Source organism: Diabrotica virgifera, chromosome 1 (assembly GCF_917563875.1).
Source record: "Diabrotica virgifera virgifera chromosome 1, PGI_DIABVI_V3a".
NCBI classification, from domain to species: Eukaryota; Metazoa; Arthropoda; class Insecta; order Coleoptera; family Chrysomelidae; genus Diabrotica; species Diabrotica virgifera.
In genome coordinates, this window is record NC_065443.1 from 284,128,831 (window position 1) to 284,145,242 (window position 16,412).

General features: G+C 33.4%; 1 protein-coding gene across 1 annotated transcript; it reads left to right on the forward strand.

Moving 5' to 3' along the window:
- The first annotated feature begins 5,043 nt into the window (after positions 1–5,043).
- On the forward strand, positions 5,044–15,021 carry LOC126893453 (uncharacterized). The gene is made up of 2 exons (XM_050663664.1): positions 5,044–5,346; positions 14,501–15,021. Exons 1-2 carry the CDS (start codon positions 5,044–5,046, stop codon positions 14,987–14,989), a joined length of 792 nt encoding a protein of 263 aa, XP_050519621.1. The 3' UTR covers positions 14,990–15,021.
- The last annotated feature ends 1,391 nt before the right edge of the window (positions 15,022–16,412 follow it).

Genomic DNA, 16,412 nt, shown 5'->3' on the forward strand with positions numbered 1-16,412 from the left:
TGAGAGAGTATCAGAAAATTGTAGCCAACATACAATTACCAATCCATCAAGACATACCAGACATCTCAAAAGAGCACCAGCGACTGAGGTCTAGAAATCCTCCAATCAGAACTGCCCGAACAATTGGTGATTCCTATGATATACAAAGGCAATGGTCCACAAGATGGATGCCAACAATAGCAGCAGACTATATTCAGATATCCATCCCAACCCAGGGTTTCATCGGATCGGGTCTGCCCCGGCCCACCTGGGCGAGGCTTAATCGCATACGTACCGGACATGGTAAATGTGCTGATTCTCTGTTCAAATGGGGTCGTGCAGAAAGTCCACAGTGTGATTGTGGATCGCCTAGACAGACCATAAGTCATTGTGTTTCAGATTGCCTAAATCGTGCCTACCGTGGAAACCTCCAGGACTTTGTGGAATGCTCCCCAGATGCAATTGAATGGCTATGTAAATTGGACATTAATATCTAGATTCATTCATTATGTTTTGGTGTTTGAATAATATATATTATATTTGTGTATTTATCGTACTGAAAAAGTCCATACGCTAAATAAATAAAACTAAGTAAAATAGACAGGGGCGGAACGCTGTTTGGGGTACAACGGGGTGGTAGGCAGGGGTTAATATAAAAATGTAAGGGGTTTTTTGCCGTTCGTAATCGACATAGTGCACCAAAATTTGGGAATAAGTAGAACATGACGCAACTAAGTAAAATCCCCAAAGCCGGAAACCAGAGATAGGGATGAGGGCAGTTTTAAGGGGTCAAAGTCGCAGTTTGTATTATTTTTTTTGTGACGCAGCACAACATTCGTCCCCCATGCAGCGTTCCGCCCCTGGAGATTTTACTTAGTTATGTCATGATCTACTTATTCCCAAATTTTGTTGCACTATCTCGATCATGAGCGTCACAGAAAATATAATAAAACCGCGACTTTGACCCCTTATAACTACCCTCGTCCCCCACTCTGGTTTCCGGCCGTTGGGGAAAGTCATGTACACAACTAATTTAACATATCCCTGTATATTTTTTCCATATTACTTATCACGCACAAAATCCGCTCCCAGCTCTTAGACTAAAATTATTGTTTTGTGGTTACCTCGTATGATATTTTCGACGGTATAAATCCGTTGATCTAAATAGTCTAAATTAACCCCACTGTGCCATTAATATACCTACTATAAAATCTTCAAAAAATGTCAATAAATATGATTGAAAAATATAATATGGAAAAACTTGTCAACTAACTTACACTCTTAAGCAGCAAACGATGTAAATAATATCGACAATCTCAGATCATTGCTACGATCAAAATGCCAATTTCTTTAAAGAGATTTTCCTTTTCTCGTCTTTCATTTATTAAGTACACCCAATTAAAAACCTCAGGATGGTTATTATCATCCCATCTACCTTGACTGCATATTTCAAACCAGTAATTACCACCCATTTTCTGTTCACAGAATTAATTTGAACCTGATAAATGAAAAATGCGCTGAAATTTTAATTACTATCATAAAAAGTTTATTTCTGATCGAAAAAGTTCTCCCTTTTAACGATGACAAATACGTGGGATGCAATATGAATTACAACAGATCAGACGGGGATATACTAGACTAGAGTTGCACAAGTTTGACTTGAATGTTTGAACTTGACTTGAGTTTGACTTAATTTCAAGTCAAACTTAAGTCAATCCTTCTGACAAATAATTCAAGTTAAGTCAAACTGGTCAATCACAGGTTTGAAAATTCAAATTGTTTGTCAAACTAGTTTGAAAAATAATTTATTTAGTAGATATATACTCTTCTACTATCTATTAAGATAAGAAAATTAATAATACAATGAGTGCCACATAAAAGTATCTTGATACAGGAAGCGATTATAATCAAAATAGGGTAAATTTTTTGAAAATGATTCTTGTATGCTTAGAATTGCTTGCTGGCAAGTTTCGTTTTATAGATATAACTTTTTTTATATTTGAGTGTTACTAGATTAAAACAAAGAATTCCTTGGAGAGTTTTTTATCATACCAAGTATAATTTAATCTAGTTTTGGAAGCTTTCAAGTATTAGGTAACGCAAGTTGGGGGAGTGGGCCATGTAAAACGTTACGGCGGAGGAGGGGGGATTCGAACAGCTTGCTCGAACTTGTTGAACGTAACATTGTTTTTAACTTAAATAAAAAAAACTACGGAATCACAATCACAAACTTTTCAACTTTCGTTTATATTTTACATAGAACCCCTGGATATTGCCCCCTCATGCTCTGCTCATGTTACAATAGGACAATAGTATTCAAGTGAAAAAATCTTAAAATTTGTATTAACCAGATCAAGTACAGTAACACGTGTTTGCAATAAATAGCTGGACCTTTCTTCACAACAAAAGATGAAAAGATACAGATAGGATAAAGAGGTTGTAAGAGCCTCAAAAATTGCGTTTCGTAATACATACTTGAATGGCACTTTAACAAAAATTTATAAAGGAACAACAAAATATTATATTTTTGATAGAGTAGGTTTAATAAATTGTTTGCGACTTTGCAATGTCGTCTTAAAGGACTAGTTCACTATTTGTCATTTTATAACGCTGTTCTTTATTTTTACATAATACAAGTATGCAGATTTTTTTCTCTTAATTTTTGCACTGGGAATACTTTCAAAATCTGACTCAATTTGATCTGGTACTTATTTTGAGCCGAAAAATATTTAGGTTCAGATATTATTTCACGAAGGACACACTTCAAAACGAACGTAATAAACAAGCCAAGCATATACTTCTTAATAATATGAACTACAAACTAATTTGGGGAGTAGCAAATTGGTGTAACATTGTCCTTTATTCCAGCTGTTTTTCCTCGAGAGCTCTTGTTATAATTTCTTCAGAGTATGCGTTGAACAGTTGTGGTTACAATGTTCATCTTTGTCGCACCCCTCTTTTAATTTCGAACTCTTCTGAAGTGTGTTTATTAGTGGGTATATGTGCCGCTGCTTATAGTAAAAGGTGGTTAATTAGTTTGTTTTGAGGATATCTATTAGTTGTTTTATATAGGCGGACTATATCGAAAGCCTTGTTGTAATATATCACAGAGATGTTGAGATGTATATATTTTGGATAGCATCCAAGCATCTCTGGATTAGTACATTGAATGCAAAAAGAGCTGCTCAGGTTTCTACGGAATAAAATTGGATTCTTCGTTGCATATGTCACCCGATTGATAAATTTCATTAAATAGCTTTACCAGGAGATCCATGTACCTTTGTTATATTATCTTAAGGATGTCAATAGGTAGTTGATCTGGCCCAGATCTTTTCTGTTTCTTTAATTCTTTAATGTATACAGTATTTCTTTATGTAAATTACTTCACTTCTTTCTTTTACTTCTAGGTAAACATACATGTCTTGTAGGTTTCCTCTTTCCTCTTTGAACAGTTCTTCAATATATTCATTCTATCGTTTTATTTTTTCGTCAGCCGTTACCATGGTGTTCTCGTTTTTATCTAAACGAGTTGTATTGTTGTTTCTTTTGTGTAACCCTACCCTTTCTTTAACTTTTTTATGAAGGTTGAATAGGTCGAATTTGCTTTGAAGATCTTCTACCTCTTTACATTTTTTCTCAAAATAAGTTTGTTTTGTCTCTTGTATCTTTTTCTGATTTCCTATATGTCGTATTTGTTCTGAAGATCCACTATCTCTTTACATGTTTCCTCAAAATAAGCTTTTTTCTCTCTTGAACCGTAATTCAAATATCTCGTTGGTAATTTAATCTTCCTTATCGGCTCTTTTAACATTTCTTTGCATGGAACGAGGATAATTTGTTATATTATAGCCATTAGCAGGTTATGGTCTGATCTGACATTTGCTCCTGAGTAGGTACGTTTTCACTAATTTGATTATATATTATTAGAAGCCATTTTGAAGGTTTTTATATGGCTTATCAGTCTCTTACTCTCAAACTTGTTTCAAATTCTTCACTTTGTACGGATAGATGGAAAAAGCGAACATTGATCATTTTTTGACCTTAATTTGTTAAGACAAATCGACTGCAGGACACCTAATGTAGCTGTTGTAGAGGTTCATACTACACAAAGAAGTATAGTTTAACTGGCTGGGTTCGTGTCACAAACAGAGTAGGTAAGTACTTTTTGTGGCTTATTTCCCTGAACTATATGCGGAGTCTCATAGCTCACGTTCGTCGTCTAAGATTGACATGTGCAATAATGCCTAGTGATTTTCTTACAAACTTATGATCTTGCAATTATTATATCATTTTCACTTATTCCACTAGGGATTTTCTCGTTAGCTTTATTTTTTTTATGAATTCGTACATTTTCATATATATCACTTTCAAGTGTCATATTCTAAAAGCAAATAATATTATTTACTCGAAAAATTTCCATTTGGTTTGACAAAAACACTCTTCTACTCCGTGTTTCCATTAACTCATTAACCCCATTAAGCAGCCACATTAACAATATATATGCACTTGTCCACTACAAACAAATCAGTCGCAATCGAAATGTCCTTAAACTCTATTCTATCCCTTTATAACGTTTTAGGGCTAGCTCCGCCCTCCATCAACACCCCTACGTACCGTATATATACGGTTTTAATAATGATATTATATCTAACAGCGGCTGTTCATTCAATTATGGGGAAAATGTCTAATGAGGGCAATCACTCTCATTGGTTATTGAAGATGCTAGATATATCAACATCCATGTTGCTGTATATTACTATCTTGACCACTTCTGCTCTAATTGTGGTCAAAAGTCCTAAGAAGCTGCACAGTATCATCAAGAGTATACAATTTGTAGATGATAAATTTAGACAGTTTCACAGCTTTGAACAAAAAAAGAAATGTTACATATACTTCACTACTACTAATATTGCGACTCTAGCACTTGTTTTATACTCTGGTTGGATAGCACATAATACAAAATTACAGCAGTATGAGTATATAAGATATTTAGCCTACTATGAACTAACTTTAATTATTTTTTTATATTTTTGGCTTAATATTATTATCTACGAGAGGTTTAAGATGCTGAATACCCTGTTGGTAACAGCTGCTAAAAAAGGAACTACAGATAACCTAGTACTGGTCTATAAAACTAACTCTTTCCCTACCTACGACATCACTAAATTCCACAATTACCTTAATAATGTCGTTAGTGACGTAGCTGATCTATTTGGTACAATTATTTTGCTTCATACGATGTACGTTATAGGATCCATAGTATACAATACATCTATATTGATTTACTATGTAATTGTGGTGACTTTTTCTGGAGGCGATACTGTTTTCTATCTGACAGCATCAGTGTTGAATATAACACTAGATTTGGTAGGTAGGATACACAAAAAAAGTATTTTTGAACATAGGCCACCTATTTCTTGGGTGCTGATTCTTTCTTCTATCGATTGCTTATTTATCTCTTGCTAATTTGGCCATACGGATATTCCCCATTCTGTTTATGTAGTAGTCCAATGAAATGTTACATTTTTTAGGACGTACCTTGCATTTGTTAAAGGAGTTAATTTTCTTTTAATGTGTAGAGGGGATCAGCAGAAGCTTAAGTTCAAGTTTTTGGGGTCGCCACCCTTGTCCCCCGGCCGCCATCTTGGAAAAGGTATGTAAAAGGGTTTCGCGCTATATCTCGTAAACTGCCAACCCTACGGAAAATCTAATGAAACATAAAATGTAGCAAATTAAATTTTCTACAATTTTGTTTGTATTACTTTTGTCGTCAAGTGACTAACAAAAAAGATATAAACAAAAATAAGAAAAAAATTTTTAACAAGTTTTCTTTTGGAGTTCCTCATTTTACAATAAAATAACATTATAGAAATTTTGTAGAGGGTTTGTCAGCGAACAATTTTCACTATTATACAGGGTGTCCCGAAAAGATTGGTCATAAATTATACCACACATTCTGGGATCAAAAATAGTTCGATGGAACCTAACTTACCTTAGTACAAATGTGCTCATAAAAAAAGTTACAGCCCTTTGAAGTTACAAAATGAAAATCGATTGTTTTCAATATATCGAAAACTATTAAAGATTTTTTATTGAAAATGGACATGTATCATTCTTATGGCAGGAACATCTTAAAACAAAATTATAGTGAAATTTGTCCACCCCATAAAAAATTTATGGGGATTTTGTTCCCATAAACCCCCCCAAACTTTTGTGTACGTTTCAATTAATTCATTATTGTGGTACCATTAGTTAAACACAACGTTTTTAAAACTTTTTTGCCTCCTAGTATTTTTTCGATAAGCCAGTTTTTATCGAGATGCGGCTTCTTTTTCAATATATTTACGTAAAAATTGTATGGGGGTTTTGTTCCTTTAAACCCCCCAAATGTTTGTGTACGTTCCAATTAAACTATTATTGTGGTACCATTAGTTAAACACAGTGTTTTAAGACTTTTGTCTCTTAGTGTTTTTTTTATAAGTCACCTTTTATCGAGATGTAGCTTCTTTTTCAAAATATACCTAAAAATGTAAATTTTAAATAAATTTTCAGATTATTAACAGGTCTCTATAACCGTACTTAACCATATACAAATATGTGGTGGATTCGACAATTATTCAAAATATCTCGATAAACACTGACATATCGAAAAAGTACTAAGAGGCAAAAAAGTTTTAGAAACAGTGTGTTTAACTAATGGTGCCACAATAATAATTCAATTGGAACGTACACAAAAGTTTGGGGGGGGTTTAAGGGAACAAAACCCCATAAAATTTTTATGGGGTGCACAAATTTCACTTTAATTTTTTTTTAAGATGTTGCTGCCATAAAAATACCACATGTCCATTTTCAATAAAAAATCTCTGAGAGTTTTCGGTATATGAAAAATAATCGATTCTCATTTTGTAACTTCAAAGGGCTGTAACTTCTTTTGTGTGCACTATTGTATATAGGTAAGTTAAGTTCAATCAATCTATTTTTGACCCCAGAATCTGTGGTATAATTTATGACCAATCTTTTCGGGACACCCTGTATAAAGTTGTTTAATTCTATTTATTTATCTATAGACTAAGAGCCGCTATAGGTGAAATTTCTTAATCATTTTAGGCACGACGGGACCCTATAACTTAAATAGTAGAACCTAAAAGAAAACGTTTGAACACTGTGCCGTCACTTTTCAGTGGCACATGCGTCTACAGGGGCGCATCAAACTTTCCACTTATGGACGGGATACATAAATTAAAAAATACCCTCCCTCATTGCCAGAATTTAATTTTTTTCATTTTTTTTAAGTTCTACGTGATTAAGACATAAAATTCATCGTAATTTTAACCCACCACCCCCTTCTCCCTGCCCCCACCATCAAAAATTTTATTTTTCGATTTTATTTTATTTTTGGTGGGATGCAATTAATTTTAAAATTTTAAAAAATTTACACGCATAGTTAAAGCTTTTATAAAACACTTATATTTTTTATAGGCCTGTAGGTTGAGTGTACATAAGCTCAGAATAATTTTTAAATTTTTTTTTTGGAAAAAAGTATATAACTTTTTTTTGGGGACAGCTGCAGATCTAATTTTTTCTTAGTCTTGTGTATTTTATCAAATACTATATTTCTAATTTTTTTCAGATTTTTCTGTTACGCTGGTTACCTTCAAAAATCCAAAAAAACTGTTTTTAAGGGGGTTTTGGGGGGTTTGAACGTGTTTTTCTGATTTTTAAATATTATAAAGGACTCAGTTACTTCAAGTTACATATAGCCTATAAAAACAAAATTGATTTGATATATTATGAAGTCTATAAAATAGGGAAAATCCCCCAAAACCCCCCAAAAAACAGTTTTTCAGATTTTTGAAGGTGGGGAGCCTTACGGAAAAATCTGAAAAAAATTAAAAATATAGTGTTTCATAAAACACACAAGATTAAGAAAAAATTAGACCTGTAGCTATTCCTCAAAAAAAAGTTATACGCTTTTTTGAAAAAAAAAATTTCTTTTAATTTTTTGAGGTTATGTACACTCTACCTATGGGTCTATAAAAAATAGGCATGTTTTATAAAAGCCTCAGCTATGCGTGTGAATTTTTTCTTCTTCTTCTTCTTCTTTTATATAGGCAGTACTGCCTGTTTTTCTTCAACGGTGCCTTTCATTCTGCCCCTAAGTTGTCATTCCATCTTTTCCTTGGGCGTCCTATACTTCTCCTGCCTAACGGTGACTTGTCCCTGGCTATTCTTACTATCCTTGATTCAGACATCCTGCTTATGTGCTCATTCCACTCTTCTTTTCTGTTCTTTACCCAGAAAACTCTCTCTCACTTCTTACCCTATCCTGTAGTCCTTTTCCAGCAATCCTTCTTAAGATCTGCATTTCGTTGGTTTCCAGATGTCTTCGTGTTTTGCTTGTATCTGGTCTTGTTTCGGCCGTGTAAGTCATAACTGGCCTAATAACTGACTTATATATTCGGGTCTTTGTTTCCAATCTTAGGTGTTTGTTTTTCCAAATTGTGTCGTTTAGGCATCCGGCCGTTCTACTGGCTTTAATTATTTGGTATTTTACCTCTTCTTCGATATTGTTGTCGGCTGATAGATTAATTCCCAGATATTTGAAAGCCATTACTTGTTGTATAATTTGATTGTCTAACTCCAATTTGCATCTTATTGGTTCTTTGGCAATTACTAAGCTTTTTGTTTTTTGGACTGATATTTTCATATTCATTTCTTTTGCGTTAATGTAGAACTCGTGCAATAATCTTTGTAGGTCGTCTTCGCACTCTGCTACTAACACGGTGTCATCAGCGTAACAGAGTATTTTTATCTCTCTATTGCCCATTTTGTACCCTCTTTTTTTCTTCACTTGTTTTATTATTGCATCCAATATTATGTTAAACAGTAGAGGGCTTAGTGAATCTCCTTGCCGGATTCCTGTGTTTGTTTCTATGGGTTCTGTTATTATTCCATTGACTTTCATCTCTATTTTATTTCTTACATATATGTTTTCTATCAGTTTTATGATATCCAGTGGTAAATTTTTCTCATATAGAAGGTGTATCACATCTTTTAATTGGATTCTATCAAACGCTTTCTCTAGGTCTATGAAACAGAAAAAGGCTGGTTTGTTATACTCTAATGATTTCTCCGCTATTTGCCTTATCACAAAAACTGCATCGTTACATGATCTTCCACTTCTAAATCCTTGTTGTTCATCCGATATATTTATGTACGCCATTATTTTCTCCATAAGTATTTTTGTTGTGAGTTTCAGTATAGTGCTCAGTAAATTTATCCCTCTATAGTTACTGGGGTCTGCCCTATCACCTTTCTTAAATAACGCTATCATTTGAGTGGTTCTCCATTCTTCTGGAATTCTTCCTGTATTTATTATTTTACTTATAAGGATATTCAGTTCTTTGTGAAGTCTATCTCCTCCGTACTTTAAAAGTTCATTAGCTATTCCATCTTTCTCAGGAGCTTTTCGATTTTTCATCTTTTTTAAGGCGTTCTTTATATCTTCCTCTTTAATTTCTGTTTTCTCATCCGATTCTAATCGTGGTGTTTCCAGTTCTTTGTGATTAGCTGTTTGATAAAGCTTTTTTAGGTAAGTTGTCCATGTATTTGTATCAATATGTTTTACTTCTATCAATTCCTTCATCTCTGCTCTTTGACCTCTTATCATTTTCCACATTTCCCTTTGCATCCCATAAAAGTCGTGCTCCATCTCTTTTAAAAATGCTTCCCAATGTTCTGTTTTCTTCCTTCTTACTATTGAGTTTAATTCATTTCGTACTCTTTTATATTCTTCATATGTTTGTCTCGTTCTTTTGGACTTGTATTCTAGGTAGATTTTCTTTTTTTCTTGTCATTTTATTTTTATTTCTTCACAGAACCATGGAGTTCTCCTTTTCTTTCGTATATGTTTACTTATCTTACGTTCTCCAAGTGCTTCCGTTGCTGCCATTTTGATATTATCTCTGATCTTCCTCCAACTTTCTTCTATGTCTTCATCCGGTGTAATGTAGTTTTCATTCAGTACTTTTTGCAATCTTCTCTGGTATAGATCTCGTGTTGACAAGTCTCGTAGCTGTTCTACCTTTATTCTTGTCTCACATTCAACAGGGTCTTCTTTCCTGTTTCTTTGTAGCTCTATTCTGATTTTTCCAAGTACTAGGTTGTGATCGCTTCCAATATTAGCTGCACTTAAACATCGTATGTCTAGTACTTGAGAGTGGTGGATGTTTCTGTTTGTCAATATATAATCAATAACGGATCTGCGTCCTCTTGTATTTTGGAATGTATATTTTTGTTGATCTTTGTGTCTGAATGTGAATTTTTTGAAATTTTAAAATTGATTGCATCCCGCCAAAAAAAAAATAAAAACGAAAAATTAAGTTTTTGATGGTGGGGTCAGGGAAAAGGGGGTGGTGGGTTAAAATTACGCTGAATCCTATGTGTTAATCACATGGAACTTAAAAAATAAAAAAAATTTAATTCTGTTAGTAAGGGAGGGTAACTTTTAATTTATTTATCCCGTCCATAAGTGGAAAGTTTGATGCGCCACTGTCGACGCATGTGCCACTGAAAAGTGACGGCACAGTGTTCAAACGTTTTTTTTAGGTTCTACTATTTAAGTTATAGGGTCCCATCGTGCCTAAAATGATTAAGAAATTTCACCTATAGCGGCTCTTAGTCTACTAGGCTTTACAGCGCTCCAAACTTGACCAGATTCTCGAATCCCCATAGGGATACAATAAAAACAAAACGTTAGGCTTACTTTTCTATCTATATATATTTTTTATTCATACAATTTATTATAATTTTAACATTCCTATGTTATCATTAATCTATTTTTGACCTTTCTCCCCACTATAAAACTTAGAACCCTAAGCATATAATATAGAAAAGGCTGAAGAAGTTGTTTGAGGACAAATTCGCCGGTTCAGAAGAAGAATGACGCAACCGTAAAATGCAAAATTCTTCAGAAGAGAAAAAAAAAACGGTTTTTAAATATTTATAAGAGGAATTGAATGAAGTGTAATTGTCCAGGAGTATCGGTATGGCGTCTGTTTTTTGACAACGATGGCTTTTATTTTCTTCGATATTGGTTCGAATTTTATTATCTTAATTTAATCGCCCCATTTTCAACGCTATCTACAGTTGCGTCATTATGCATCTGAAACAAGGTCTAACATAGCGTGTATTTCAGTAACGATGCAACTACCCTATAGTGGCTCAGCACATTTTTACAGTTCGGTCGTTTTTGTATCATCTGTACATAGTATTTTAGAAGGTAATTGCGCAATAAACAGTAATTGACAAAATTTACGTCATTCATGCAGCTACGTCATTCATGCAGTTACGTCATTCTTCTTCCATACCGGACTGAATATCTGCCTGCTATTACTTTTATTATTATAATTTTTCCTAGGTGGCACAGCAGTAGTTTCCCCTCTACTAACTTATTCTTACAGTTGTGCTACCTATTTGGCCACGTACAATCGTATTAAAAATTGTGAAAAGTATTTTGAGTTTTATAGATAATACTATTGAGAGTCTTGTGGGTAAAACTTAATTTGTGTGATTAGATAAGCATTTTGGGTTTTTTTGTAAGCGCGCATTATGAGTGGTGGTTCTTTTATTTGTAAGAAACCTCTGGGGAAAATTATTTGTCAGTGGGAAAGTCGAGCCATCTTTACTCACTGTTGTCGGCGAACGTTTCGTCTCTTTATATGGCGGAAATAAAAACGATTCTCTGAAAACCCTGAGATACAAACGATTCGCTAAATCAATGACAAAAAAATGAATTTAATCGCTTCTCACTTCCTTCAACACAAGATGCAGCCCGTCTCCATAGACTTCGAATGTATCACCAGATTCAGTCATGGCTCGGTAAATATTGTGATCCAGAAGATTGGGGCTGGAAAAAGCATCGAAAATTTTGGATACCAATCCCAACTTCCAAGCCTCCAGTACCCCAGAGCTTATTAAATTCATTTTTTGCCGATGCAATGGAAACTGGAAGTGCATGTGGTTGCGGAAAAGCAGGCCTCAAATGTTCAGCAGTGTGCCTCCATTATGGCGGTGAAAGTTGCAGCAACATCGTAGACATATCAACATTAATTATTGAAGAAAATGAATTGGAAGATTAATTACCGACTATGACGCCAACTCATAACTCTCATTATACCACAAAAATTCACCTCGTATACTTATTCATATCTTGACTTGCAGCCTGGACCATCGAAAAAAATGAAAAAATAATAACTATGATAGATCTTTTTCAACATATAATAATAAATAATATTATTTTTTCTAGAAATTGTCCGTGGATTGGGCCTATTGGGAATATCACACAAAAAAAACGCCTCTCCAGACTCTACCTCCTAGGTGGCGGGGAAAATAGTCAAAAATAGCTTAATAATACCATAGGAATGATAAAATCATAATAAATAAATATATAGATAGAAAAGTAAGCCTAAGGTTTTGTTTTTATTGTATTCCTATGAGAATTCGAGAATCTGATCAAGTTTGGAGCGCTGTAAAACCTAGATAAATAAATAAAATTAAACAACTTTTAGTGGAAATTGTTCCTTGAAAAATCCTCTACAAAATCGCTATGATGTTATTTTATTGTGGAACAAAAGTTATAATCTCCAGAAGGAAACTTCTTACAAAATTTATTTTTGTATTAAAACTTATTTTTGTTTTTAACTTTTTTATTGATCACTTGACGATAAAAAGTAATAGATATAAAATTGTAGAAAATTTAATTTGCTACATTCTATGTGACATTAAATTTTCTGTAGAGCTGCCAGTTTATGAGATACAGCGCGAAAGCCCTTTGCACCCCTTTTTCTAAGATGGCGGCCAGGGAACAAGGGTGGCGACCCTAAAAGCTTGAACTTAAGCTTCTACTGAACCCCTCTTCACATTAAAAGAATAAATTTGAGTCCTTTAAGAAGTGCAACCCTAAATGTAACATTTCAATGGACTATAGTTATTCCATCCCTTTTTCTGTTTATTGTTTATTCGTTTATGTATATATTTTACGTTACATTTTATTCTGATTAGTCCATGTGGTGAGACAGCTCCCGTCTGGAAAAATTTCTGATTCGGTTTCTTTGTGGATGCCTATTCAAAAATGTCCCCTTTAAACAAATCTGAAGGGTGCCGGGCGGAATTTTTGGGCAGAAATTGTTTAAACAATTTTTATAAACAAATACAAAAGATCACTTTTTTTGCCCCGGAACATATATTTTTGAGTTTTGTGGGTCATTCTGAATAAGAAAAGTATCTTGTAAATTTTCTCAGAAATTGATAGTTTTCGAGTTATAGGCCATTTAAAATCTGAAAAATGCGAAAATACGCACTTTCGAGGCTTAAAAACTCATATTGAAATTAGTATTTTTGAGGTTGCCAGACACCTAAATTGAAGACTAAATATTCAGCTTCAAGATTCCTAAGAGTGATCGCGTATAACTTTAATTTATACCGTTGTTTTTTAATTGTTAAACATGCGTGTTTATCCGATTTTTTTGCCGGTGCGGCCCGCTCCGTTTCAAAAATCTCCTATTTTCCTCCGAAAAATATTTTTTCTAGATTCTTTGGGACATTCTAAATAAAATAAGTTTCTTGACATTTTTCTCAAAAGTTAATAGTTTTAAAGTTATAAGCGATTTAAAACCCGAAAATGCGTTTTTTGTCATTTTTCGGATTTTAAATCTCTTATAACTTAAAAACTATTAACTTTTAAGAAAAATGTCAAGAAACTTATTTTATTTAGAATGTCCCAAAGAATCCAGAAAAAATATTTTTCGGAGGAGAATAGGGGATTTTTGAAATGGAGCGCGCCTCACCGGCAAAAAAATCGGATAAACACGCATATATTACAATTAAAAAACAACGGTATAAATTAAAGTTAGACGCGATCACTCTTCAGAATCTTGAAGCTGAATGTTCAGTCTTCAATCTAAGTATCTGGCAACCTCAAAAATACTAATTTAAATAATGACATTTTGAGCCTCGAAAATGCGTATTTTCGCATTTTTCAGATTTTAAATCGCCTATAACTCCAAAACTATCAATTTGTGAGAAAAATTAAAAGATACCTTTCTTGTTTAGATTGACCCAAAAAATCTAAAAATATATGTTACAGATCAAAAAAACATGATCTTTTGTATTTGTTTAAAAAAATTGTTTAAACAATTTCTGCCCAAAAATTCAGCCCAGCACACTTCACATTTGTTTAAAGGGGACATTTTTGAATAGGAATCCACAAAGAAACCGAACCAGAAATTTTTTTCAGACGGGAGCGGTCTCACCACATGGATTAGATATCTTTACTCCCCTTTCGATATTTCAGCGTATTTCCTGTAATTCCTCTCAGTACTGTCATCTCTGCCGTTTCCAGGAGCTTTTGCATTGTGGTTATATCAGGTCTTAGTTCTGATGCATTGATCTTATACTTGATTTATAAATTTTTGATTTCGTTCAGTGTTAATATGTCGGATTCTCCATATAGTGTTGTTAGGGCATCTTGTCAGTCTATTTTTTGTACTTAATCTCTTACTTCTTTGTCCAGGTCTTCATATCTGGAAAGTATTATTCCAAGGTATTTTATTTCCATTACTTGGTCAATACTGAATCAATTTCTATTTTACATTTGATTGGTTATTTGCTTATTACTATTGTTTACTGCACTAGCACTCTACCTTTGCCTCTGTTTCAGATAACAACCTTTTCAATAGCTGCAGCAAGTCATTACCTATGCAAAGAAAGTAAGAACACAGTCCAGATCTGCTATGATATAATCAACAACTCAGATTTAAATAAGATTATCAACCACAATTTGCTGGACCAGCTCACTTTTTTGGTGCAACAGGTGGTGTACAGTTCTACCTCCTTATCTGCCGCTGGTTTCTTTGACGTGAACTTCTCTATGATGGGTTTTATAGTGTCTAGCATAACATCGTATATTATAGTAGCTTTGCAGTTTTTAAACGATAATAGCACACCTTAAAGCTTTATACATACTATTATTAGTTTTAGCAGCATTTCGAGCAAGTAACAATAAAAAATCACTTGTATAGTCCCTTAACTTCTTCTTCATGTACCATGTCCTTTCAGAACGTCGTTTAGCATCATAGCAATGTTAAGCCACCCTAAATAACATGCTTGTATCAACACGATACCAATCTTACAAATTCTTCAACCATGAACTTCTTCTTTTTAACTATGTAGAATGGGAAATAAGCCACAATATTATTAAAAAATGATTTTTATTAACGTTTCGACGCCCAAATCGGGTGCCGTTGTCAAAATATAAAATACTATTAATATAAACAAAAATGTTGTTGCTTAGTAAAAAAAAAAAAAAAATCTTCTAATAATTTATTTAATTTGACTCATTTATATCGGCAATTCAGATACATATGATACATTTTAAAGTAGAAGACTTTAAAATGATATTGCCAATATTTATGAGTTGCGTTCCTGGGACGACTTTACTGAAAGATAGTTCATTCAAATACTTACGATGTCGGGATAGTATCACGAGGTTTTTCCTGGTTTTCCCTCGTGATTTACTATGAGATCTCTAACGCGAGAATTTTAATGTCACCATTGCATGTGGTTGTCTTTTTAAAGACAGATCACATGCTATGATTTTTTTGTGACGGATATTCTTGAGTTGGGGTTGATTTCATGTAATCGAATGAACTATCTTTCAGTAAAGTCGTCCCAGGAACGCAACTCATAAATATTGGCAATATCATTTTAAAGTCTTCTACTTTAAAATGTATCATATGTATCTGAATTGCCGATATAAATGAGTCAAATTAAATAAATTATTAGAAGAATTTTTTTTTTTTTTTTACTAAGCAACAACATTTTTGTTTATATTAATAGTATTTTATATTTTGACAACGGCACCCGATTTGGGCGTCGAAACGTTAATAAAAATCATTTTTTAATAATATTGTGGCTTATTTCCCATTCTAAATAGTTAAAATTGTAAAAATGCCACAAGAAAATAGCTTCAGAACAACATGAACTTCTTCATCCTGGACTGCGTTTGCCTGCTATTTTCCCTTGCATAATATTTTGTAGGAAGTTTTAAAAATTGTTTTAGTTTTGGAGGACGTGTTTAAAAATGTAAATTGGAAATATAAGGAAATAAACATCAATGACCTACAAGAACTGCAAACCATGCTTTCAGAACTACACACCGAATCTTCTAAAATAGGACTGAAAATGAATTTAAACAAAACAAAAGTCATGCACTCCGAAGAAACCGTGACAATAATAAACGACAAAGTTATAGAAAAAGTTGAAGAATTTACAGTATGTCCCTGTAAGTTGTATCCATATGGAAAATTTTTTATTATTAATTTTACGAAAAAAAGTTATTCTTCATAAAAAGCTCTGCATGGTCCAAAACCTAA

Bases quoted from the DNA above. Each gene is read 5' to 3' on its own strand.
- LOC126893453 (XM_050663664.1), top strand. From the start codon at position 5,044: ATGCTGAATACCCTGTTGGTAACAGCTGCTAAAAAAGGAACTACAGAT. The intron at 5,347-14,500 runs GTAGGTAGGATA...TAGTGTTGTTAG, and splicing joins TGAATATAACACTAGATTTG to GGCATCTTGTCAGTCTATTT.